This window comes from Atractosteus spatula, chromosome 2 (genome assembly GCF_055471065.1).
Source record: "Atractosteus spatula isolate fAtrSpa1 chromosome 2, fAtrSpa1.hap1, whole genome shotgun sequence".
Taxonomy (NCBI): Eukaryota; Metazoa; Chordata; class Actinopteri; order Semionotiformes; family Lepisosteidae; genus Atractosteus; species Atractosteus spatula.
This window is the reverse complement of record NC_142707.1, coordinates 55,449,177-55,474,373: the sequence shown is the minus strand read 5'-3', so window position 1 is coordinate 55,474,373 and position 25,197 is coordinate 55,449,177. Positions and strand designations below refer to the sequence as shown.

The window sequence follows — 25,197 nt, the reverse complement described above, 5'->3', positions numbered from 1 at the left end:
AATCAATTTAGACTATTCATTTGTTCCACATGGGCTGACAGATTCCATTATAACTTTGTCCGTGTGGATTAAAGAACTGTTCTCCATCTTTTCTGATGGATTCTGGGAATGAAAACATTCTACAGTTCTAAAATGTCTAGCTGTCTTTCAAAAACATAAGAAGCAATGGGTAACAGATATGAAAAAAATGAAACATGAGACTTACTTTCACATTTTAAAAAAAATCACGTCACACCTTTCCAAAGACCTGCAAAACGCTGCTTCTGAAATTGCACAGCATGATTGTTTGTCCTAGCCTGACACACATGCATGCACAATTTAGTGGAGGAACAGGAGAAAAAAGTCTGGATTTTAGTTTTGGTTGTGTGTACAGTACATTTCCGATTATTGACAAATACTGATGCAGTGTTTCAAAGAGATGCCTATGATCATTTGTTTTCAATGTCCTACCAAGGATAATACAAAGCAAACAGGCCAATTAAACAGGTTTTACAGATAAGAGACACAGACAATCTTTTCACTAGCAAAATGTAACTTATCAATACTTATTTCTATAAATTTGTGAAAATGAATGCAAGCACATGTCCTCTAAGCATATTTCAGTCTCCACAAAAAAATTCTAGGCTTCAGTCTTAAGTAGTAAGTGTTAGTTCAGTATACACAAAGTCATGTTGGGCGCGCCTCTACTCTTACTGTACATACTGTATTAGTCGCCTTCTCTTTCTGAACTAGGGCTTATCCATACAAAAACAACACTGCATTATTCCATCTGCTATACAGAACGTTTCAGCTTTTACTGGGTTATAGATGCAAGCTGTGAGTTCTACGGAGTCTCCTTTCTTGTCCTGGAAACTGGCACACACAAACCGGTCATAAGGCAGGAAGCCACAATGACAAGCTAATTGTAAATGCAGGGACCGCAACACATAAGGGTCGCTGACTATTCCTCTTTGAAGGTATTTCATTTTCAGATAAAAGATGACAGATCTCTGCAGAGGACTATTGTTGAAATATTGAAAGGGAGGTTTACAAAATAAAGCATGGCTAAAGGTTAAATCAGTATGAATTACTTGGGCAGCTAAAATAAATCTGATTGGCATTTAAGATGGCCTCGGCTGAAAACACTGAGGTCATTGCAACATTACACTAATGCCAAGAGCTTTAAAGGATTTGCTACCCTTTTGCTGCACCTGTACTGCACAATATCTTAACACCCACATCACTCTTTTTTATTGTATTCAATCACTTAAATGGAGGTTATGTTTAGATCTCTTTCTGACAAAGGCTTTTGATGGCCTAAGCAGTAAAAGTCATATCAGCACACCTTACCTAAAACAGTAACACCACACCAGTGTTACAATCTTTAATTAAAATGCAAGAATGCCATAAATCCATGCTACTATCATGTAGATCCCTATTGCTATACATATTCTCTCGCTTAATTCTATATACCATGTCCATAACCCTGCATGGAAGTGAAATAAGACTTACTGTGATTTATTTGGTCTGGTTTTGCCTTGCTCTCTATGGGTTTCTGCTAAACATTGCAGAATGAGATTCTCCAAGACATTCACACGTTCACGAATACTTTGAATACTTTGAATTTAGAAATTACAATAATAAAAAGCTTTTGTCTTCTGCATAAATGAAGTCTTTACCAAGTACCTGATTGCCAGCTTAACTTAAGAATTAACTGGGAACCATCTACAATTATGCAAGACGGGCCACCTGGCTATTTTTGAGGAGAGATAAGCAACAGGCAGGAGTAGGAACAAAAACAGTTGTTGTGGCGCCAAACAACTTTTTAATGCAAATGACCAAATACTGTACTTCAATCTTTTGCATCCAAGAGTAATGCTTTGCTGTGACATACTAAACCATTCCTTGGTATGATATTGCCTAAAAATGCAGACTGAGATGGAACTTGACAAGGGTCCAAATAGTCAAAAATTGATTCTGACTTACTATGGCGAAGAGGTGGATAATATCTAAACCAGGAGGCAGCTGGGATAAACCGCCGACTTCTTCTTTTAAATAAAGCTGCAGCATTGCTGCCAGGTGCCCAAGGCCTTCTTTCTTTTCTTCGCTCATCTCTTTGATATCTAACAAAGGATAAAAACACAAAAGCAACCACTGACCAAGGGGAAATGAAAAAAACCAACAGCAAAAGAACGGTCTAGAGACACAAACCCCTTTCATTTTGTCAGAACAACAGAGAAAGGACACATTTCACCTGAGTCTTTGAGCAGATAAATACTGACATCCTGACTGAAGTCAGCAGTTCTCCGACAGCAATAAAGAAGCTGAAGGTGTCAAAGAAAGCCTTGACCAAATAATAGCTTTGCTCTTGTTTTGAGATGTGTTTTGGTTAGAGCATAGTGGAAACATACAGTAAGAACACAACACAGTATCAAGTGGAATGATCTTATCTTACTGGACTAGGGCTCTCTCTAAATCCCCAGATCCTGATGCAACGCACTGAACATTTTCAGAATGAACACTGAAACATGAACCAGAGGACACAAGTGGAAACCGCATGGAAATGGATCTACTGTATACGTAAAACTCACAACAGGAAGCAGTTTAGGTTTGGTGGGAGAATGGAACAGGCTTCCCAGCCATGTTGTGGAAGTTGCAGCCCTGGAAAGAATCAGAAAAGGCAAAAGGCCTCCTTTTCTTTGAAACCTTTATGTTTTTAATTATTTTGCACTTCCATTTCTTTTGTCGCCTTCACAAACATCTGTATGTTTAAGGAGCCATTGGCATTTTCACTATAAACAAATTCTGTCTCTTCTGACACAGATTTACCTGAGTTTTAACAAAGTTTTATTTTTGGGGCTCATAGGATAATAATCCAAAAATCCCTTGTATAAAAAACATGCACACATTTGCACGTAATGCAAATGATAATCACACATACTTGAACTCACAATCAAAGAATGACAATTACTTTCTTAACCTTGAATTATTCAACTATCAAAAACAATAACCTTAAAGAAAAAAAAAACTTCTAAATGAAGAAGTTAGTTCAGATTTAAATTACAGAAATACCAAGAACACTGTCTTCTGTGCCATTATCCAGCTCATAAATTTCTGTCGAGTATCCACATTACAACTGGTTATCATACACAGTATACTGAATAGCCAATGTTTCAAAGCATCCAGCTTTTGTAATCCTTGACTAAATAAGGTCAATCTTAATGTCCTTCCATACAGGAGCTGTATTATGTTATACTGTGTCATAGCAAAGACATGCCAACCAGAGAGGGATTATTAGACTTGAAAGTCTGAACTGTGGATGTTTACAGTGCCTGAGATGTAAACAGCTGAAACAGCACAGCTCCATGTCAAGCGTGTGGTTTCGAAGCCAGCGAAACAGAAATAAATGAGAAATAAACCCAGAGTTGAGTGCAGTTTCTTTATAACTTTCAAACGGGGAATTCTGTTCATACCATGCAAGTAACAAAGACTTTAGCTGCAGCAATGGCACAGTCGGAGGTCTGGATTGATTGTGTTACTTATCTATGCTGTAGTTCAAAACGTTTTTCATTTCCTCAAAAAGTTTTAATTGGTTTTCAAAAGCATTATACTGCTGATTTTGAGTTAAAGTGGATTAAGATTTCTGCTAGTGAAAGAATTATGATAAAAATTGTGTCCAAAATGTGTGGTGATCCCTATCAGTTTGGATGATGAACAAAACATCTTTTGACACCCCGTAATTATACAATTTACTATCAAGCTGTATATAAGATGCTATTCTGAACTAAATGGCTGCACTCCCCTGTTGCACTCCAGTGTGGTATTTAAACACTGAAGCATTTCTTAGTTTTTATTTATGCTTGTAAATGAATGAACGATACAACTTGGACTTTGCTCTCTTCATATAAAGTAAGATGACAGCACATAATAAGCACCAACGGTTACCTTTTTAGATCAAACCACCCATATGCATAGGCAGAAAAAAATGCATTTCAACATAAAAGCCATTATGCTAATCAGTATCTAACAGATCATTTATTTACTCTACCATGCTCATCTGTGACAGGTGGAGTCTCTTGACATTAAAGAGAAGTACCTTGTTGGACATACGTGTGTGCTACTTGATGACGTTCAATCATTAATAAAGTTCAGAGGGGGGAAATAATTACAAACCTCTGAAAAAAGTCCATTAAACACTTACGTGATTCATGTTCCAATAAAGAGAACAGCTCCTCTGAAGGACAGGATGAATAGTTTAGCTGTTGTAAGAAAGTAAGGAATTTTATTTAGCTCTTGCAAATGTAACAAGGAATGATTTAGCATTCAGGCACCCATATTTTAATCCAAAAAACACTGATGTACATTGATAGTAAGAAGCAGTGAACAGGGCTCTGAACTCCTCTGGAAGGTTAGTAGGTTTAAATCCCAGCTGGGGCGCTGCCATTGCATCCTTGAACATGGTACATCACTCAGACTACGTCAATAACAATGGTCAGCTGCAAGAGCACCTACAAATGCAAGTCGCTTTGAATACATTATTTGCATATTATTTTGGAATTGCTGGTATATTAATAATAATAAACTTATATATGGTGCTTTTAATGGTGGCTTCTCAAAGCGCTTGCAAAAGAGTATAAATAAGAATGTAACCTTCTGAAAGGACCGGTAAGTACAGTAATTAACACACATGAGCGTACAATCCCTGCAAGCAGCTCCAGCAGGGCGCAGTTAACTTTGCTTACTAATTTGAAGACGATTCGTCCGGCAAGCCGCACGGAGTCGGTCGGGATTCTGGGATGGAAGCTCCGGAGGCACTTGCATTCTCTCTTGTGCTCTGACCAAGCGGCCTTCTAAAAAAAAGAGAGGATGGGCTGGTGATGAATTTGAGATAATAAGGAATGTTTTTTTTTAAAAAACTTTCACTGTAGTCATCAGTCTGAACAAGTCTACTTGCAAAGGAGAGCTAAACGTCATTACAATCCCATGTAAGGACCATAATCACATGCACTGTAACATGGTGAGAAAATACGGATTATAACGAAGCACAGTCTTTGTGAGATTCTGCCATGTCCACAGCAGCCTGCAGCACTGGATTAAAAAAACAGCTAGCCAAGGCACGAGACACAGCACTGTTCATGAGCTGTCGTTCAAATCTGAACTAAGAAGTCACTTCAACATAAAGAACACGAGAAAGGGTACAAAGGACAGGAGGCCATTTGGCCCACATGTCCCATGAGGTAGTTAGTAACTTAGTGATCCAAGGAGCTCATCCAGCTGTTTCTTGAAGGAATCCAGGGTATCAGCATCAACTACATCTTGCTTCCTGTTCTGTTTTAAGTACCTTTCCACTTTCACCCTGAATGGTTTTATTTTGAAAATATTCCGTTTGGTTGACGTTGCTAATGCCTTTAAGGATTTTGAATACTTGTATCAGGTCATAGTTTTCACTTAATCCCAGAATGTATCCGGACAGCTTCCAGAGTCCAAAAATATTGCGTTTGAAATATGGAGACTAAAACTACGGACAATAGTCTAAATGGGGCCTTAATAGTACATTATACAACTTCAACATAACACATCATGATTTGAATTCTGTCTTTTTGTACGTAGTTACAGATCATGTTTTTTTTTATTTCTTCCCTTTATTGTCTAGGTAATGTAAATAATGTGTCAGCATAAAAACCTTTCAATTGGACTGAACGTGTTATGCCACTGCAGTTGTGCATTATGACTGGTTACCACACTTGTTCCCATAAATAGTATTGTAAGAATGTACAGTAAGTCTTTTTAGTGCACAGCAATAAATCTGTTCTTACAGCCACCCTCTAAATCTGATCTAAAACAGGATTTTTGTAGAGAACTCTGCTATACTACAGTACTATTTTAGGGCACCTTCAAATAGACAACAAAACAATTCATCCAAAGGATCCAAAAAAGCATACAGAACAATAACCTGGGAATTTGTTTTGTTTTAAAAGCAACTCCATGCTAGGGAACTGAAAACATATTTCAAACCATTGCCACAGAAATTAACCAAAGTTTAATTTAATGTCACCATTCTACCACAGCAAATACAGAAACAGATGCACTTTTTATAATGGATTGTCATAAACATAAATGTACTGAGTGTGGTCCAAAACTGATTGTATTGTACCATTTAAAGCATTGGACAAAAGTACCATTTCAAAGGCGTAGAAAAGAAGCATCTCATAACATAAAAGACACTTGGATTTTTGTGGCTGGTACACAATACTGTATCATCCCACCCTTTTCACAGGTCATATGCATATTCTAATAAGTTTTAAAACATTATTAAGTACAATATAAAAAACAAAAAAAAAATTGGCTCATAGCTGTAGATTCCCTCACAGGTCAGTCGTCTACATTTCTTCCTCTGTAGTTCCTCTCCAGTGGTGTTGGTACTGCAGCAGTATTCACCGCATTCATCAGGAGGATATAATCACCCGCATGACCTCCAGGTTACAGGCTTTACTTCACTCTGAGGTACACGTGTCACACGTCTGACATGAACCAACATCTTTGCCAGAGATCAGCCAGCCATTTAACTGTCTTTTCCGCTCCATGGCTCCACAGTGATGAGGAGACATATTATGTGTTGTTTTTCTCATTTTGAAAGCATGACAACAACAGTTTGATGACAGCCGGCTGGGCTTTAAAGGCTACAGGAGGACGGAACCGGCATTTTCAATCTGCCTGGTGAGTACACATTGCAGGGTGTCTGTGTCCGCTTCTTGTGTACATTTGGCAAGTTGTTCTGAGGGAGCTCAGCTTTTCGTGAAATGTTCAAGAAAGGTGGTACTGAAATGATTAGTACTGCTTAATGAATCAATACCTATGTTTTACCAAAGAGGCAAAAAATCATACAAGGCCATTGTGTAGTTTTGTATGATCTACACATTAGAGAACTAGATTCAGCTGTTGCACTATATGTCTACATGTTATGTTTTATCAATATGCAGCATTATTAAGTCATGCTCAAGCTAATTTTTTGCATTTTTTAAAAGAACAACACACTAAATTCTAATACAAAATATAACCAATAGATTCATACAGTACATCTAAATTATATAGGCCTGATAGATACTAAAACTCAAATTCTTAAGCAATCAAACCTTGTGGGCTCCAATGGGAAAAACAAAGCTGACATAAATTAGAAGGAAAAATAAACTGGATGCCCTCCTCCCACAAGGTATAGACCAACCTTGATGAAACCACACCCGCTTTTACAAATCTTTTTATCTCCTTTGCTTACAGGAAATTCACGCTTGCAAAGCTGAGAGAAAACCTGGAGAATTTCTCCACTAAATGCTTAAAAGCATTTTAAAAGCACACCTTAATATGTATATCTTACATAAAACAACATAGTCTGTACAGCACAAAGGCCAATATGTCACTGCAGTTAAATTCTAATTCATTCAATTCCATAGAGAAATCCAAATGGAGCTGCAAAAGCTGCAGCGTTCACAGAACAATGAGCATGTCGCTAAACCAGCAACATGCATGAGAGCCTCCATATGCTTTATCATTCGGAGACTACACTGGGGGAATGTGCATAATAGGGCACCCCAGCGCATTTTCTGCTGATGCCCTGGAAATCGCAGGAAAGCATGTGATAACACACCAGAGAATACACTTAGTGGGGTGGCATTGATGAGGAGGAGGGCGAAATCAAATTCTGAAGCCGTTCCACACACACATGCCATGATAAACCAACACCAAACTCTTTCATCACAAGCATTCAAATATTTGCCAAGCTCGTTTAATGTGATGTTCTGGGGCAAAGTAAAAAAAAAAATACAGAAAAAGATGCACATTAAAAATCTTTAATCATTTACAGCATTGGACATAGAGGAGAAGACAGGCTCCTAGCCCAGGAGTATCATTTTCACTTTGGAAATGATGCTTCACTGAGGGATGAGGGCAGGGGCCTATTATTTATTTTCTCTTAACCAATCTAACCTTCATCTTTAACCCTTACAGGAAAACACTTTCAAGCCCCTGTCTTGGGTCTTCACATCTAGACTCTATCACTGTCCACTACCACTACAAGACACTCTATGCATGAATTTTCAGACTAATTGTGAAATGAAACCTACACAGACAGCATAAAACATATATGACAGGTTATACCTTCACACTCCTTTGTTACTTGGGAACAAAAAATGCTGATGAATAATTCTGAAGAGCTAACCCATAAATTCCGGCATAGTGAAGAGTCAATAAATTATGAAGGACATAAATATAGGACCTATAATTATAGTTAGGATTTATCGACAAATCTGCATGTTATCATTATGAAAATTCCATCTGTCTTGCAGTACTGAAAAGAAGATGCCTGCACGATACAGTATTTACTATGTCATATCCTAAATATGCAGAGAGAGTATTTTGGAAATATGAGTTTGCTCCATGATATATCTTCCTCCACATTTATGGTATATTGAAGCAGGAAGTAATGTTTCTCAAGTTGTCTGCAGATATCAGTCCGGATGTCACTCAAATCAGCATAGAATCTGGATCCCTCAGTGAAAACAACAGAAGTCCACTGTCTGACAGCACATTGCTCATGAACATCCAGCCCTTTTAGACTTTCCTGGGAATGCCAAGTTGACACAAGATACACAAACCAAAGGTCTTCCTAATATCTAACAGCTTCAGCAGCAATCTCAACTTCTCCACCTACTTACTGAGAAAATGTCAGATGTTTTTAGAATATCATTCCACACATACAGAGATCATAGAAGCTTATCAATGTGATTCAGCAGCTTGCAGGTCTCCTCCACCCCCACCATGGCTCTCACAGTTGTGCCACAGGTGTGTTTTAAACTTCTCACTTTCAAAATTCAGTAACACTGAGATGTAACACTTTCATCCATTCCAATGCGCTTGTTCATGTTATCTACATTTAAACTTTGCACTGTGACATCAGCTTTAAAACTGACAGAGATACCACCTTTTGTGGGTTTGTCAATTTCAGAATTTAAAACACTGGACTGAGGTTACTTACACTCCAAACCCACCCACAGAATTCAACAAAACAGCTTTGGCATTTGTGAATAAATAAGCAGAAATGAGCAAAGATGAGCACAGTGGAACTGGGCAAGTCCTACTTTCAATTTAACTGAGAAGTGATCTTATCCTGTAACATCTTCTATATGTGTTCTTAGGGTTGCCAAATTTATAATAATTTTGCATAGCCGGACAATGGTGAGTTAGTTTGCTAGCTTGTCACAGCCCATGACACCTGCGCTGCAGTTAATAAGAAGGACCCTATGGACATAATCTATTTAAGGAGTTTGCTATAAATGAATTGCCACAAGGCACACTTAACATGAAGATAACTGTAAAACAATATGTAGCTAAATTGGAAGGTAGGGGAGGATTATTAGGAAGCCTGCATTCACATGCGTTTTCTCGAAATGGAGAGTATCATTTTTTAAGGAACAAGGGGTATTGCTTCAAATCCCATTAAAAATACAAGTTCCTGGGTACCTTCATCGCTAATGATTTAATGTGGTCCCAGCATGTAACTGGAGCTACAAAGAAGGCGCAACAGCACCTCTGGGGCTGTTAGCTGTGTGTCTAAGGATCTGCGCCTGTGGCTGGAAGGTTGACTCATGGAGAGTTGGGGTATGCGAAAAGACAAATCCCTAATGCAAGAAATTGTATATGGCCAATAAAGTGATCTTATCTTTACTTCCTCACACAGTTGAAAACATTTGGTCTATCTTCAACTGTCCCTACCACAATTTACAGGTGCACTATTGAGAGTGTGCTACCATGTTGAATTACAGTGTGTTTTGGCAGCAGCTCGTTGTCTGACCGGAAGGTGTTACAGGGGGTGATCAGGTCAGCCCAGTCCATCATTGGAGTACAGCTCCCCTCTATTTCAGGCATTTTTACAACTCTGTCTCAGGAAGGCTGGAAGTATCACTAAGGATACCAGTCATCCTGTTTTCTAATTTTTCTCCCCCCCTCCATCTGGTAACCATTATAGGAGCATAAAGGCACGAATGTCCAGATTCAGAGACAGTTTCTTCCCACAAGCTGTCTGATTACTGAACTCTACCCCTACTACCACTGCCTCACACTGATATTTCTTTTTCCAAGATGAATGTTTTTTAACTTGTTGTTGCTGCTGTTCTGTGTTTATGTTGTTGGCGTTTCCTCAATGTCTTTGTATTGGAGCTAACATGCAAATAAGCATCTCATTGCACTTGTGTATATGACAAACTGAACTGAAATACAATATATCTTAAATTAATCTTCTATTTAGTAATTACAGCCATGAATATGCTTTGCTAGAAAACTTAAAAGGCAATTTGTGATTAATTATATCTAACTGAATATTGGACATCCAGTCAGTACCTTTGACTGGACATACTGTAGCATAAATCCCTTAAAAACCGAACAGTCCAGCCAACTGTCTGGCAACGCTATCGGTCCTACAGCTCATGTAAAATTCATAGTCTAGAGGAGCTCATTAAGCAAGCAATGAAGAACTTTATCATAGATGCACAGTGTATGAGGGCAGTAAATTCAGACAAGATGGCAGATTGTATCTGAACTACAGAAATCTGTGGGCAATGATCTGCCATCCTACCTCCCCTGCTGGATTGGAGGAAGACAGTTGACTGGGTGACAGTTAGAAAAGCAGGAAACAGGGGATTCCAGTACCGTCAGCTTCTCCAGTCTATTGCTTACAGCATAATGTTACTCTTTGGGCTGGACCAGGAAAAAGCAAGCAACTGACTGGTCAGTTGACTTGTGAGTTTTGGATTTAATGCCAAAAGCAGCTTAGCTGCCCAGCAGCTTTTATAAAGAGAATATAACAGAGGTGGTTAGTGTTTGAAGAGCGATAAGGTTTTGTTTTCTCTACACCAAAGACCACCATTTTTACCTTATAGCTGCATATATGTGTCTTCTGCTACTTGAGATACCACGCACCAGGCGTTGTCATAACATGTTAAGCATTTTATGGGCTAAAGCAGATTTAGTCCTAAAACATTTGATTTCATCTGTGTTGTAAACTGACTCTGAAAAACACCATGTACCTGTATCTGAAGACACTATTTGTTCTTGTGTCTGCTGATACAGTACTGTACAGTATGTACTGTGCAAGACGGCTCATGACTTTACAAATTTCAAAAAACAGAAATTCATTTTCTCATACTAACAGGAGCTACCCTGCAAAAATGTGATTTATATACAGTATATGATTTATAGGTTTTGATATTTTTTAGAAATTTTGGTTTTGGAATACATTGGCTTATGTATCCTTTTAGTGGTTAAAGAATGGTAATTAAGAGGTTAAACAAAACCATTTTAAATCTATTTAATGTTTTGTTGTTATTGGAACAGTTTCAGTGTAATTCCACACACCATTTACTTTTGGACTATGTTTCTGTTCAAAGTCGTGCTTTAAATCATTCATATTTATCTGAGATTTTATAAGACCACTAAGTAGGAAAGGTAAACAGTTCACAACAATTAAAGATTTTGTAATTGTCGGAAGCTGGAAAGAAAGCGTGCTTTTTAAATTTGTAATAAAGAAGAAATACTTTATTTTGCTCAGAGGCCTGGCATATTATTATTGTTGCCATAGAGATAATGTGTGACATACAGCACCAAGAAAAAAAAGCAGCTGACACAAAGACAGTTCTATGTGATAGTTTACCTGTTAGCACCATGTACAGCCCATACATGGAAGCTCATAACTGATGATGCTCACGTAGTGAGAAACCTTGCAATGTCACTGCATGTGGTCGTGCTCATTTTAATGTGGAAGGGGCCAGTGACAGGAGCTCACAGCAGACTAAAGTTTGAGAGCACCACTGTAAAGCAGTATTCAAATGTGACCCTGGTAATTGCTGATGTGTGAAGCACTCTCCAAGATACATGTTAAAACATGTGTGAAAGTGTGGATGAACACAGGTTTCTCACCTGCTGAGAGAATGCTGAAAGCTGTTTCCCTCACCATACACACATAATCCCTAAACTTGCTCAATAAATGAAAATAAATGAGGTCCAGGTTGCTCTTACTAGTTTTAAGGGCTTTTAAACCACTTACTATCAAATAATATAAATTTACTATTTGATGTGAACAGTTTTATTTCAACTAAATGAAGTAATGCAGTTGTGAATTCCCCTGTTGTCCAACAAAAAAGGGAGAATTTTCTTTTCATCTAAAGCAATTAACGGCCTTGCAGCACCTTAATATACTAAGATATTACTAATTAATTCAAAAGAAACATAACATTCTATTTGTGCATGTATGTTATAAATAACGCATACTGATAAATGCAGTTGATGTCATTTTGATTAATGAGATCATTTATAACTGACTGCATTCTACATGAGTAATTTTGGCACAAACAGTACTGTAAATCTAAACCACCTTATTAGTGAAAGAGAAGACTGGGAAAGAGATGATATAAAAACCCAGAAAGGAACCAATACAATATGTCTGGGTTACAAGAGAAAATTCCTTTTGTGCCATTGGTATAATATAAGCTGAACTAAGTCAATGCTGTGTTACTCACCCCGTGGGTGTTCAGAGCCAGTCATTTTTAACCTGACAAGGCTTTGGAGCCAAACACAACCCATCAAGGATAAACCAGTATCTGGTAAAGCAGAAGTCACATTGTCACAAGTCACAAAACATTGCTCTTACCGTGACCTGTTTTGCACTTAGTGATGTGCTTGCCGGGTCCTCGGCATCAAAACTGAGCAGAGAAGTTTCACTGAGCTCTGGCAGGGGTTCAGGAAGAATGAACAAACCTCATTGTCAAATGCAATGGCTGATTTTGTAAGGCGCTTTTTCCGACAGCTCCCTGACTGGAGAATGCATTTTAAAAAAATTCTCAGGTTCAGTGGCTTGTATTTTATTGCCAGTATTTTTTTTCAACAGACTCACTGCTGGGAGGCTGTAAGAAAAAGAAAATGTTTATCCGATTGTCTTTACATTTCTAATGTCGAAATTGGTTTGTTTCTTTGTCTTCTAAAGTGAAGTAGTAACCATTTTGTTTTTACATTACCAAGAAACAACATAAACCCTTGCTAGATCATCTAATCAAATTACAAATGACTCTCCCACTAATGAGAGCGAATAAGTGATCAAGCAGGAACTATTGTTACTGGAAGAAAACTAAGCTAAAAATACTGACAAAGAGATACCGAAATACTAAAATAAATGTATTCCTTGGTCCTCCACTGGGCCCCTTTAACAATAGGGCTCTGGGTAATTCTGGGCAAGTTACCTGGGTGCTGATGACATTCCTATCAAAGGTTAGTATTTTTTTGGGAATAAATGAAGAGGGAAAGAGTAATCCAAAAAGCAATTTTTCTATAATTAATTATCCATTTAAGAAACGCATTCTAAAAAAAGTATATGGTCCAAAACAATTTTATCTCTGAGTTTTTCTATCTAAAATGGACAGCAGCCAGAGTCAGACTGTACCTCGTGAAGCCACTCCAAATAATTCTGTTGAAAGTAAAAGTATTCTATTTAAGAGTAGACTCTACTCCAAAATCACATGTTCTTTGGATCCTGTTCCCACTGCCTTGCCGTGTTCAAATTATCCAAATCGTTGTCTGCTTGTCAATGTATTATTAAAATCTGGAACTGTTCCCTTGGCCCTTAAATTTGCAGTTCCAATTATGCTCCTAAAAAAGCAGAAATTGGACTCTAGCCTGCCCAGTAATTATTGGCCAATATCTAACTAACAATTTGGCAATAGTTTTATAATAGGCTGAAGCTGTTACAATCTCATTTATGTGCACGTAAGCTGTAGGAGTCATTTCAGCCTGAGTTCAGCTCAATCCCTAGTACAGGAACACCTTTTGTTTTAGGATCCTAATGATGATGGCTGACTTTTTATCAATTTTTGTTGGACAACAGTGCAGCCTTGTTGTTGATTATACCATCCCTATTACAGTATATGATATTACAGTAGCTTCTTTGCTGTAGTTTTGATTTTATATGATTTATAGAAATGAATGTTCAAATAAGTTATTTCTCTGCTTCAACAGCATTGGTTATATGTGGCATTACACAGGACAGTTAAAGTTCATGTTTGCAATGTGAAGGTGCATTTTTTCACTTTCAGAAAACAGCCCATAACCATTCACAACTCTCTCATTTGACACAGAAAAGCTAATGTACATACTTTTTTCCATACTTGATTATTGAAGAGCAAGGATTGTCAGTGTCCCTACAACATGTATATAAGCTGCAGCATATTCAAAACTCAGCAGCTCAAATCGTAACTAAAATTAAAGTAAAGATCACCTCTTATAGCTTCCCTGCACTGCCTCCTTATGTAATTTAGAATAAAAATCCAAAAACTGCAGCTAACCTGTATGACCTTGAATGACTACAGTAGTGAACTCTTAGCTCCCTGCATCTCTCAGACTTTGACATTTTTTCAATTTGTTCTGTTATGTTTACTGTTACTTGTTGCTCCAAGACTGTGGAATAATCTTCCAGCTCATGTCATTTTTAGCCATTCCTGACTTTCAAATCCTCTCTTAAAACTCACTTTTATACTTCACATTTTAAGTCAGTTTAATTTACAGTATTATTTTTGTATGTCAATCTCTTTTGGTCAATACTATAAAGCCCCTTGAGATGATACTGTATATCATGAAAGGTGCTAGTTAAAATAAAGATTATTCCAAAAAAGTATTTTTTCAGATAATAATTTATTGATTTTATGGTAGTTTTAAGTGAGTAGTTTTTTATGCCCAATACACATTTGAACACTCAGCTATGAATTAAGTAGTCTTAAGCATTTTTATTCCACTGGAATGGTTCCTGGTTATCTGAGAAATGAAATACATAAAGCACAGAATATTACAGGTTTCATAAAGACTACAAGAAGATTTCAACTTTTTCTCAAGATCGATGGAATTTCTTTCCAAACTTCAGGTTTCTAGTGGATTCAAATGTTTGACCTATATCCAAGCTATCACAGCACAGCTCTCATTTACAGTATAAATTCCCAATGCAACCATAACACAGTTGTTACCTGGCAACTTGCATCACAGTATCTGGCAATCTTGCATTGAGAACATCTGAGGAGTTTTTCCTTCCTAAAAACAGAGAACAAAAACATTATTTGAGTGGATAACTAATCAGTAACCATAATACTGCAAGCAACTGTGTTACTGAATACATCCTAGAAAATATCAAATCCACTTAATGTTTTTTTCATAAAATTAAAAGCAAATCTTTTAGCAAATGTCCCATGAATAGCAAGTTCAATTACATTAGATATGAAACAGTCATTACAAAGGACTGACATATTGCTCTGAAAAATTATATCTGCTTTCCATACAGATAAGATTTTCTGGCAATGTTAAAGGAAATCAAGAGATAATTTTAGCTTCAATTTGACTAAATGACTTGTACTATTTTTCTGCACAACCTAAAGATTAATGAAATGTGTGATTCACGTATGACAGCAGGAATTTTAATTAAGATGCAGCCATCTTACTTGTTTAATGCATGCAGTGTTGAGGTGTCACATCTTACTTCCCACTTTATTATACTGTATGTGATAAAGAGGGTGGATTTACCACTAAAATATACAGTGTGCACACGATTCACAGGCTTTCACACAAGATTTTATCATAACATTTGGAAACTGATGTAAGTGGCTACTTGTGGGGAAAAAAGAACATACATAGTGTTGCGTGAGCTTTAAGCTTTAAAGATTACGTTACACATTCAGCAAGTGAAACCACCTATTAATACAGAGTGAAGAGATTTCATGCCTCCAGGGAGTCCTGATACTTATGGCATCACAGTAGCGGCCACTGTCCCATGAAGCTGCTCCGCGGAGGCCAGGCAGGCGGCCAACATGCAAAATGGATGACCTTCTTCAGAAGGCCATGATGTCTAACATCAATTAATCTGGATGAAAGAGGTCTCCACAAAAATCTCACCCGTGGAGCTTCACTAGTGACTCGACCGGCAAACCGAGGACCTTTTGACCTCTGATCGTGAGTTCGAGTCCAAGTCATGTCACTAGCCGACTGCGACTGTGACTTGGATTCGCAGGTCACTCACTGCGCAGTGCTGCTGGTTTCAGCAATGCTTTCCCAGTAGTTCTCAGCTGACTGTGCCCCGCCTAGGGTAAAGTGGGATTTGCCAGGGCTCCCTTGGTGACATAGCCACTACTGCATCATTCTGGGCACTTGCAGGCATGCAGGGCTGTGTGGGATGGATTGCAGGCATGCAGGGCTGTGTGGGATGTGGTTGCATATGGGATGGATCCCATATGCAACCACAGGGCTCTGAGAGCCCAAGTGAAAAAACCAAAGAATTGACTATTCTAAATCAGGGGGGTATTATAAAAATAACCAGCGATAATTCACATTTTTTGAAAATTTAGCAATGGAGCACAACTAATGCAAATTCATGCTGGGTTTTATTGGACTTTGTAAATTGTATTTAAATGTGTAGCATTTCACTAATTGCGCATAATTATTCAGACATTTAGCAACTATATTCAAAGTGTACTCCAAAAAGCTTTGGATTTGCATTAAACATCTTTATCTTCAAATATTTAGGCTTCATTTTCTGTGTAAGACATACTGCTTTGTTGAAAGCTCCAAATATTCAGTAGCAGTTTGGCAGAAACAAAAACAGCACAATGTCCTCAGAACCCAGATACATTTTTTAATCGCTGCTTCATGTTTTAGAATCTAGTTTAAAGTAAATGAATCTGAGTCAGAAGTGGTTCACCTTGAATTAGAGTCTAAAACAAATTAGACAAAGTCACCCAGAAAAGTTTTATTGCCAGTGGGCAGCTTGCCCAGGGAGCCTTCAGAATCACTGCTCCCACCTCATTTTTTAGGCAGCACTGTCAAAGTGACGAGAAGGAATATAATTATACACAGATAGAGACAAATGACCAAATTGATCATTTTGCCACAGTCAGAACCAGCCTGTTATTTTGATAAACTTTAATGAGTGACAAATGGTGCTAGTTGGTGTTTTTTCTTCTTTTATCTTGTAGAAAGATATGAAATATAAATATGATAAGATTTAAAGTGCAAGAAACATACTGTAAGACAGTTGTGAAACAGAAGTACAGTAACATCTCAACCAGGAGGTATTTATATGAAAGGTATTATTCAGCGGTAGCAATACTCTTTGTTTCACACCTACAGTACTGTGCATGGACCACATTTTGAAAAGGAGCATTATGTCAAAAATGTAAAAGATAATAATGCCCATCTCTATTTTCTACTCTAGTGGATAATAATGAAGAAGGGGGTAGGCTAATTTTGGTTGGCACTTTGGTGAGATTTTTGGATGACTTCAACAAAAGTACTATACCATTACCATAAAAATCGAGGTGCAATCAGTCCAGAAATGGTGTCATTTACAATAATACACGGGGTCAATCACTGGCATTTGGAAAGTTTCTTACAATCTAAGCATTGGTTAGACATTACAGTAAAATTGTACCCTAAGACAAGAATGAACCCAATGTTAAATGTCTATGCTAGCAATGAGGGCTAAGGAATAGATTGAAGAGGCTGTTGGGCCAGTAATTTTAAGTGGTAAGGGTAAGTCAGTTACAACCTTTGCTATTACACCAAGCTATGAAACTGAGACCTGTAGACATGCCAACAAGTATGACTTTGATACCAGAATAAATCAATGATCAAGATATCTCCTATCCCTTATGCCACAGACAAATACTGCCTACTGCTTGCCTTCCAACCAATATTGTATTATTTCTTAAACAATCAGAGTATCCCTACATCTTCAGAAAAGACTCCTTTACTTTTCTGACCAAAGGATGGGGTCACCAAAAATCCACCAGATCTATATCACAATCTCTACAACCGTAGGTACTTTTTTTAAAAATGTATCAGCTTCACTGTTTATGAAGGGCTACAATGTATTATAATTTACAGGAAATTTAGTTGAAGGAGTCAAGCCTTTACCCCTAGCATTAAAAATGCCCCCAAGGCCTGGTACTTTGCAGCATGCTTTCGCAGTATAATTTTATAGAACATAGACAGGTTGTAAATTTCTCTGCCCCAATAAAAGAATCTGCCAGTTACTTTATCTTCTGTTCAGCTCGTATTTCATACTTAATATCACATGTTGATGTCTGGAAAAAATGGATGCATTACTGTCAAAGAGATTTGTTGTGGGATATGTGTTTTGAGATTGCCTAGACATTAAACCTTGCTCAGGCAAGTAAAAGTCTCTAAGTCTCGTCTGTGGGAATAACACCTCACCACATCTAAAGTTGATCTCTCTAATGGATATTCATAAGACTATTTTCAGTACTGTGCATAACTGCTTCTAATCCCCCTAAGCATCAACTCTGAACTGCATATGAAAAAAGGGGTCTTGTTTTGGAATCATAAGGGACAGGTGGAAGTGTAATCTGCAAAACAGCTAATCATTAAAATTACTTTAGTAGACTACAGTAAAAAAAACACACAGGCAAATTTCCCTGCCTGCATTCTAATCATGATTTTTCTATACATAAATCTCAGCCTTTTTTATCACATATACTGTATGACTGAGCGCACACCTGCACTGTCAACTATGAATAAAAACTCAATTTCAGTCTCTGGAGTATAAACACATGGCCTTTTAAAAGCAGACAAACAGTTGGCAAACAAGACTGTTTATTAAGAATGCAGTCAATGCAGAACCTCGGATCATTAACGTGAATCCAGGGCTGTCTGAGGGTCAGTGCTTCTCCTGTCAGGTTGCCACAACCTGTCCTGGTCTATAAAATGACACTCATCAACTATGCATGCAGCAATCCAAGAAGACATCCAAGAAACTGTAGTGATTTCCTGTTTTAACTTCAAATTAGAGACTTAAATGTTTCCTTTATTTCATGTTCACTAATTCCTTCAGTATCTGAAACAAAATTAGAGTTGCTTTTGGCAAATTGCCTTTGTGAACATTGAAACCCGTCCAACGTTCATTAAAAAAAAGAGCAACATGTAATTTATGGTGGTCAGTGCAATTTAAATCCTTCAACAGGCACTTCCTGATATGATTTCCATAAGAAGGAAAATATGGGGGGCCCTTTTCACATAGATGCTCCAAAACCAAGTGAAAAGTCAAGAGCAATGTAGCGACAGCTCTCGAACTTTTCAGCTCTTAAACATAAGCAACCAAAAAAAAAATTCAGACTCTATAATCATAACCAAACTGAGATTACACCATGTTCTGTAAGGACGTTTCTGAGAGAACAGAAAACTTAAGAGAAACTAAATCTTACCTGATATTTCACTTTCCAGTTATTGCTGTCAATTTCTAACAAAAGACAGTATAATATACAGCACAGTATTTCAGACCATGAGACAAGGCATTACTGGAAGAAGACATGAACCTTCCTCTACAGTGGATAAGATTCCTCTTGGCAACTACAGTAACCCACATCCCCTGTTTAGGCCCTGATTAAATGAAAACTTCATCTGACAACCAATCTCATTTTGGTTTCTAATCCAAAATTCTAATCCAAGTACCTAATAAGTGGTGGCCACTAAGTGGAAGGAAGAGGCCATTGTGAAACAACAGGGGTTCTACTACTGGGCTTCCAGGCTTAACTCACAGGTGGTCAAATTTAGGATGTACTGTAATCCAGGTCAAACAAATCATTTTTAGTTTCTTCTTTAATGTTTCTTATGAGTTTTGCAATTACATTGTTCAAAGGACACACAGAAAGTTATCTGCATGTCTCCAAAACAGTTTTGACCTTTGCATATGACCGATTTCAATCTCAATTTTTTTTTAAATTCTCAATTTTTTAAAAAAAATTACATTATATACTGTATATTGACTATATGCATTAGGTAACCTTCAGATCTCTCAGATAATTCTGAATTTTTACTTACTTATTGTACTGTATATATTCTATTCCATTTCATCATTCAGTGAAAATAAAGCATAACTAATTACAGGAGCTGTCACTAAAACAACAGTAGCAGTAGGATAATTTAGGTCTTATATCAATATTTCAAAGGTTCAGTTTTTTTTAGGAGACACCTGATTAATTTAAACAAATTTACCTTTATTGACATACAGTATATTTTGCAAAACCTTTATAACACCAACTAGAAGATACACTACATAAAGATACAGAAAAGTGGGAAAACGTGGAACAAACTATAAAGGTACACTGTCATATAATCAAAACCAATACTCTCAATTACCTGTATATCACAAAACAGCTGGTTGCGATTCTTGGATCAATTACAGTACATATTAACAACCAAAAAATTGTAATACTTGTGAAACCTTCAAATTTGAAGCCTGCTAAGAAATTACTATAAAAGCGATTTGTCTTCATACACAGTATTTGACAATTGTCCTAAGTGAAATCGGTTCACAGAATATTCTATTTCATGTGTAATGTATATTTTTACATTATCAAATTTCACATACATCTTAAAATTAAGGCTAATACCAACTGGGTATTATTGATGACTTGGGAGTAAAATAGTTTCCACAACATGCCTCAAATTCTTTATCTGTCGGAAGATGGCACAGATCAGATTAACTAGCTTGAATTTTCTGTCCTGAAATAATCTCCTGTCTTTACTCCACATAAACAAAGAAAATAGCAAAACACAACTGGCTAAATGATTTATTTTTTAACAGTGAAACAAGGATAAATTGAAATACTCAAGTGATTTAGCTACTACAATAACTCAAGAGTACTGTAACAAATACACTTAGAACAGCTTCTCATTAATATCAGATATGCTCCAAGATAACAAGCCCACCCAATTTTCACAGAAATATGTCTAAACAAAGTAGATTTCTGGCTAAGACAAGAATCTCTCCTTAATCAATGACCAGCTGTTAACATTGAATTAATACAGCAGTCTTTGTAATCATGATTTAAAGCATGGTTCTAAAATAAAAAAAAACATTAGAAGTGATTTATACAGAATCCAGTCAACAGATTATAACTATATATTTTTATTAACATTTGTTGTATATGTGCTATATACAGTGTACTATTATAATGCAGGGAGAAAGAACACAGGACATGTTCATAATTAAAAAAACAACAGCAGATTACTTATTGCCAGAAAGGGGCTTTTTTTAATGCGATAATTCAATGATTGTGTGTCCACCCCCCATTTTATTTATTTTAAAATCACCTTCACCTGAATAATAACAATAAAAACCCTTCCCTTCATTGAAAAAGCACTTTTCATCCCCAAGGATCCCACAGAACCTTACGTAAAGGAGGGGAAGCACTTCACCCACCACTTACTGTAAGTGCAGCCCCCGCCTGGCTGACACACAGCCGCCACTCTGCACCAGCAGCCCCACGACACAGCAGAACAGGTAGAGAAGTGAGAAACCGCTTCATCTATTGTATCACAAAGGAAGTTTAAGTAGACAAGACTGCGCAAGCCTGGAGTGGAACTGAGCCAGGACATACTGTATTAACACCCCTACGAACAGTTCTGTGAGATCTTGAACGACAAAGTACGCAGTAGTCAGGCCAAGGTACAGTATCTGTTTTGAGAAAGGTTGTAACTTCGTTATGAAACAGAGTTCAGGCTTCTATTTTCAGAATTCTCCTTTGCATTAATGTATGCAAACATCCAGCTGCAAAACGAAAAAGGCTCTTTGAAAGACTAAGATGGTGCCTGAACACGGCCATGGAAAGAAAAAGAATGATTCTCATTTCAAGTCGGATTGGCCAATGATCACAACATAAATCAAATCTAGAAGGTATCCCATTTCATACACCCTCACACAACCCACTCATGGCAAAGGTCTGAAAATTAGGCATCAAACTTCAGTACCACCACAGAGCTTAAATGTGAACAGCAATCAATCATGTTCCTTAGTTTTATTCATAACCTGTTGATTTTTTTTGGTTTTTATTTTACACACCGACACGTTCACTTTCAACACGTACAGTAATTAAGACACCCTGCATTGTCTCTTTGTGAGGCCAAAGGAGTCCGGATGATGTCACCAACACGACGACCACTACAGCTTGGGCAGCCTGGATAAAAGCACTGGTGTCCTCTCAGACAGAAAACAAACATCACAAGTGTACAAGGTCCCAGCCCAGTTTGCTACTGTCTGTTTTCCCCCTGGCTGTGAACTGCGATTTTATAAATGTCTGACCAGCCAATTATATTAATCTGTCCTTGACAAAATGTATTTGACATGTTGATATAATTACATGCAGTAGTCTATCTCCTCATCTCAACCTGCACTGCATTTTCTTTTGTTTTCACCCATGCCTATAAACTGCAGGGAGACTAACAATACTGCAATACAGCATGTAAGGATGGAAACTCCCTGGAAGGGATAAAAAGCAGGCCTTCAGGATCAAAGATTTTATTTTTTAAAATCACTTCTATTGTTCATAGGCTTTAATTTACTTATAACAAATGGTTCATAGAATGGAAGGTTTAAAGTTAAAGTCTCAGCTTCTCTAAAGATCTTAGCTTCTGTCTCGGCTTAATCCGAGTTTCCACTGTCTACTTATGCAGTATTATTATCCCCCACCACTACACAGTTTGCCTGCTTTATTAGGAAGGCTTACTGTAATTGCAAGTATCCCAAGCAGCTATTTAACATAGATGTGCAGTATAATGTAGCCCTGATTTTACGGAACTCTCTCGTTTTTACAGACCCTTGTCGAGAAGAGGGCTTCGTGCAAACAGCCCAAAGTTCCGTGCAGGAATTCCTTAATTTATAAGTACCCTCATCACTCTTAAGAGAGGAATTATGTGATTGCAACGAACCTTCTCATCAACTGTAAAAACATTCAAATTGATGCATGAGCGTTATGATTTGCTTTCGGATAAAAGTATTGTTCTTGATAAGCCTGCCATAATGACAGCAGATTGGAATGAGGCTTGGGATATGGATACCTTCGTCTACACTGCTGTAAGAAGGGGCAGCAATGCATCTTATCAGGCAACGCATGATCTGATATCATCTTGTCGGCACCGTTTGGAATTCCACATGTTTCCAGTTACTGTATGTTTTTAAGAAAATGATTATGTAAAATATCAGTACACCACAGTTCCTGCTGTGTTCACAACATGGAACTTTTGGGAAGGAAATATAGCTAAAATATAAAAGGAAATATCCAGGCTAATAACTGACACATTGGCTATTATCGGTGGAAAAGAAATGCAGGTTTAACTGGCATCTAACTTGTATTAGAGGGTTTTGTTTTCCATTAAAATGGCATTGGGCTGCCGGCCAGGCAGAATTCAGTGGACTTTTCCTTTTATGGTGCATACTAACAACTTGGATGCTTTCCAAACACCTCTCATACTAAAAACCTACTGGCCACCTTTTGTTTTAGGAATGTTTTTAATAAGTAAAAAGCTGCGTTACAGGACTTGTGTTCTGGGTTCAATTCCAGACTGAGCTGCCTTCTCTATTATGGAGCTACGACATGCTGGCTAGGTTAACTGGCATCTCTAAATTGTCAACGTGTTTGTGCACTGAAATGGACTAGGTGTCCTCTTCAGTGTGTTCCTGTCTTACAGTATGTCCTACATACTGGATAGGCTCTGGGTTGTCATGACTTTTAAAAGATGTTCTGATAATGGATGGGTGGAAGTAAAAGATTTTCTTTTAAACTTCCCATTGAACACTTCATCAGCAGCCATCTATCAACCTACAAGAAAAGTGGTAAAAATCCCCGCTCCCCTTACAATGATCAAACATATTTTTATTCCCTCATCAATATGCAACATACCTCTTCATTCAGAACATCTTTCAGAAAACATTAAAGTTTGTCACTAAATGGGTCCAATGCTGCATAGCAATACTGTAACGCACATTAGTACTGTACGTATATCTATTTTCTTACAATGTGAGTTGAACCAAGGGAGATTGTGTGGCATCCCAAAGTCAGGAATGGAAGTGTCATTAGACCTGCCCTGTATAAAAGCAAATTCTTTTTTTTTTTAATTCTTTTCTTTATCAAGCTGATATTATAAATGAACAATGAACAATAAACCTCATTGTAAAGTAAAACACCTTTTTACAATTGAAATTGTGCAATTTGATTATTGCTATACTTAATTCATCCGATACACTCTATTAAATTTGAAGTGCTACGGTAATGGATGAATTCTCAGGAACAAGCGAGATACCAGCAGGTTCGTTACTGGTACTGCAGTCACCAGAGCTTACAAGACAGCAGGGTTGTTGGGTCAGAAGCACTTGACAGCTGAGCAGTTAAGAACATAAGAAAGGTTACAAACGTGAAGAGGCCATTCAGTCCATTTAGACCATTTAGTAGTTAGCAATCAATGTATACAAGGATCCAGTCGTTTTTTAAAGAAACCAGGGTATTGGTTTTGACAGCATGGCTAGGAGACCTCTGGGTAAAAACATCTTAGTTTTAAATGCAATTCCACAGTGTTTCCACTTGTGTAGACTAGGTTGACAGCTCTTTAAATCAGGTCCTTTCTTACTCTGAGACTAAAACCTTTCAGTTTTCTACTGTTTTTGCTAACCCTCCTATTTTGGTATTGTTTGCAAAGTTTACTAACTTTACCAGAATCTTCTACAGAAATTATAAGGATATCAATATCAAGAAGCAGTGGTCCTAGAACAGATCCCATCAATTACAGCACCCCAACTGGAGTTTTTACTCCTTATACTTAATTTGTTAACTAGTCAAATACACGCACAGAATAACTACTGCCAACAACTTGAGCATTAATCCTATATGATATACTTAGATTTTCAGAACATTATTATAAATATCATATTCTACAGTACACTGTGTGTCCATTCCTGTTGCTGCTTGTCCAGAGAACACTTTAGTTAAGCCAGATCTGGGTTTTTACATCCATGTTAACCATGCTCTAGGGCAGTTTCAATATTGCTGACCCTTTAGTTTAGTTCTAAGTCTTGTTCATATAACCTTACATACTGTATAACACAAGTCAGACATACTGGTGTATAATTACTTGGTTTACTTTAGTCATCCATATGATGAAGGGGCACTATATTGGCAAATCTCCAGTCCATGTACAGTATACTATTCCTGTACATGAGCAAGAGGAACAGGTAAAGGTTTATTCCATGCTGAGAAAAAAAGAAATGTTTCGGCGATAGAGCCTTCTTCACATGTCTAAGGTGTCTTCTGGCTGTGGAAGACTCCACAGCTGAAATGTTGTCTCTCTTTTCTTTCC

At 37.4% G+C, this 25,197-nt stretch overlaps 1 protein-coding gene across 1 annotated transcript in view; it reads right to left on the bottom strand.

Annotated features, from left to right (window-relative positions):
- Positions 1–25,197, bottom strand: part of smyd3 (SET and MYND domain containing 3) — a 344,242-nt gene that overhangs the window by 253,608 nt on the left and 65,437 nt on the right. The window contains exons 2-5 of the mRNA XM_088908819.1: positions 15,030–15,093; positions 4,722–4,829; positions 4,181–4,238; positions 1,966–2,102 (exon numbers count right to left, since the gene is read on the bottom strand). Of these exons, the coding sequence (XP_088764945.1) occupies positions 1,966–2,102; positions 4,181–4,238; positions 4,722–4,829; positions 15,030–15,093 (367 nt within the window). The remainder of the gene's footprint in view (positions 1–1,965; positions 2,103–4,180; positions 4,239–4,721; positions 4,830–15,029; positions 15,094–25,197) is intronic.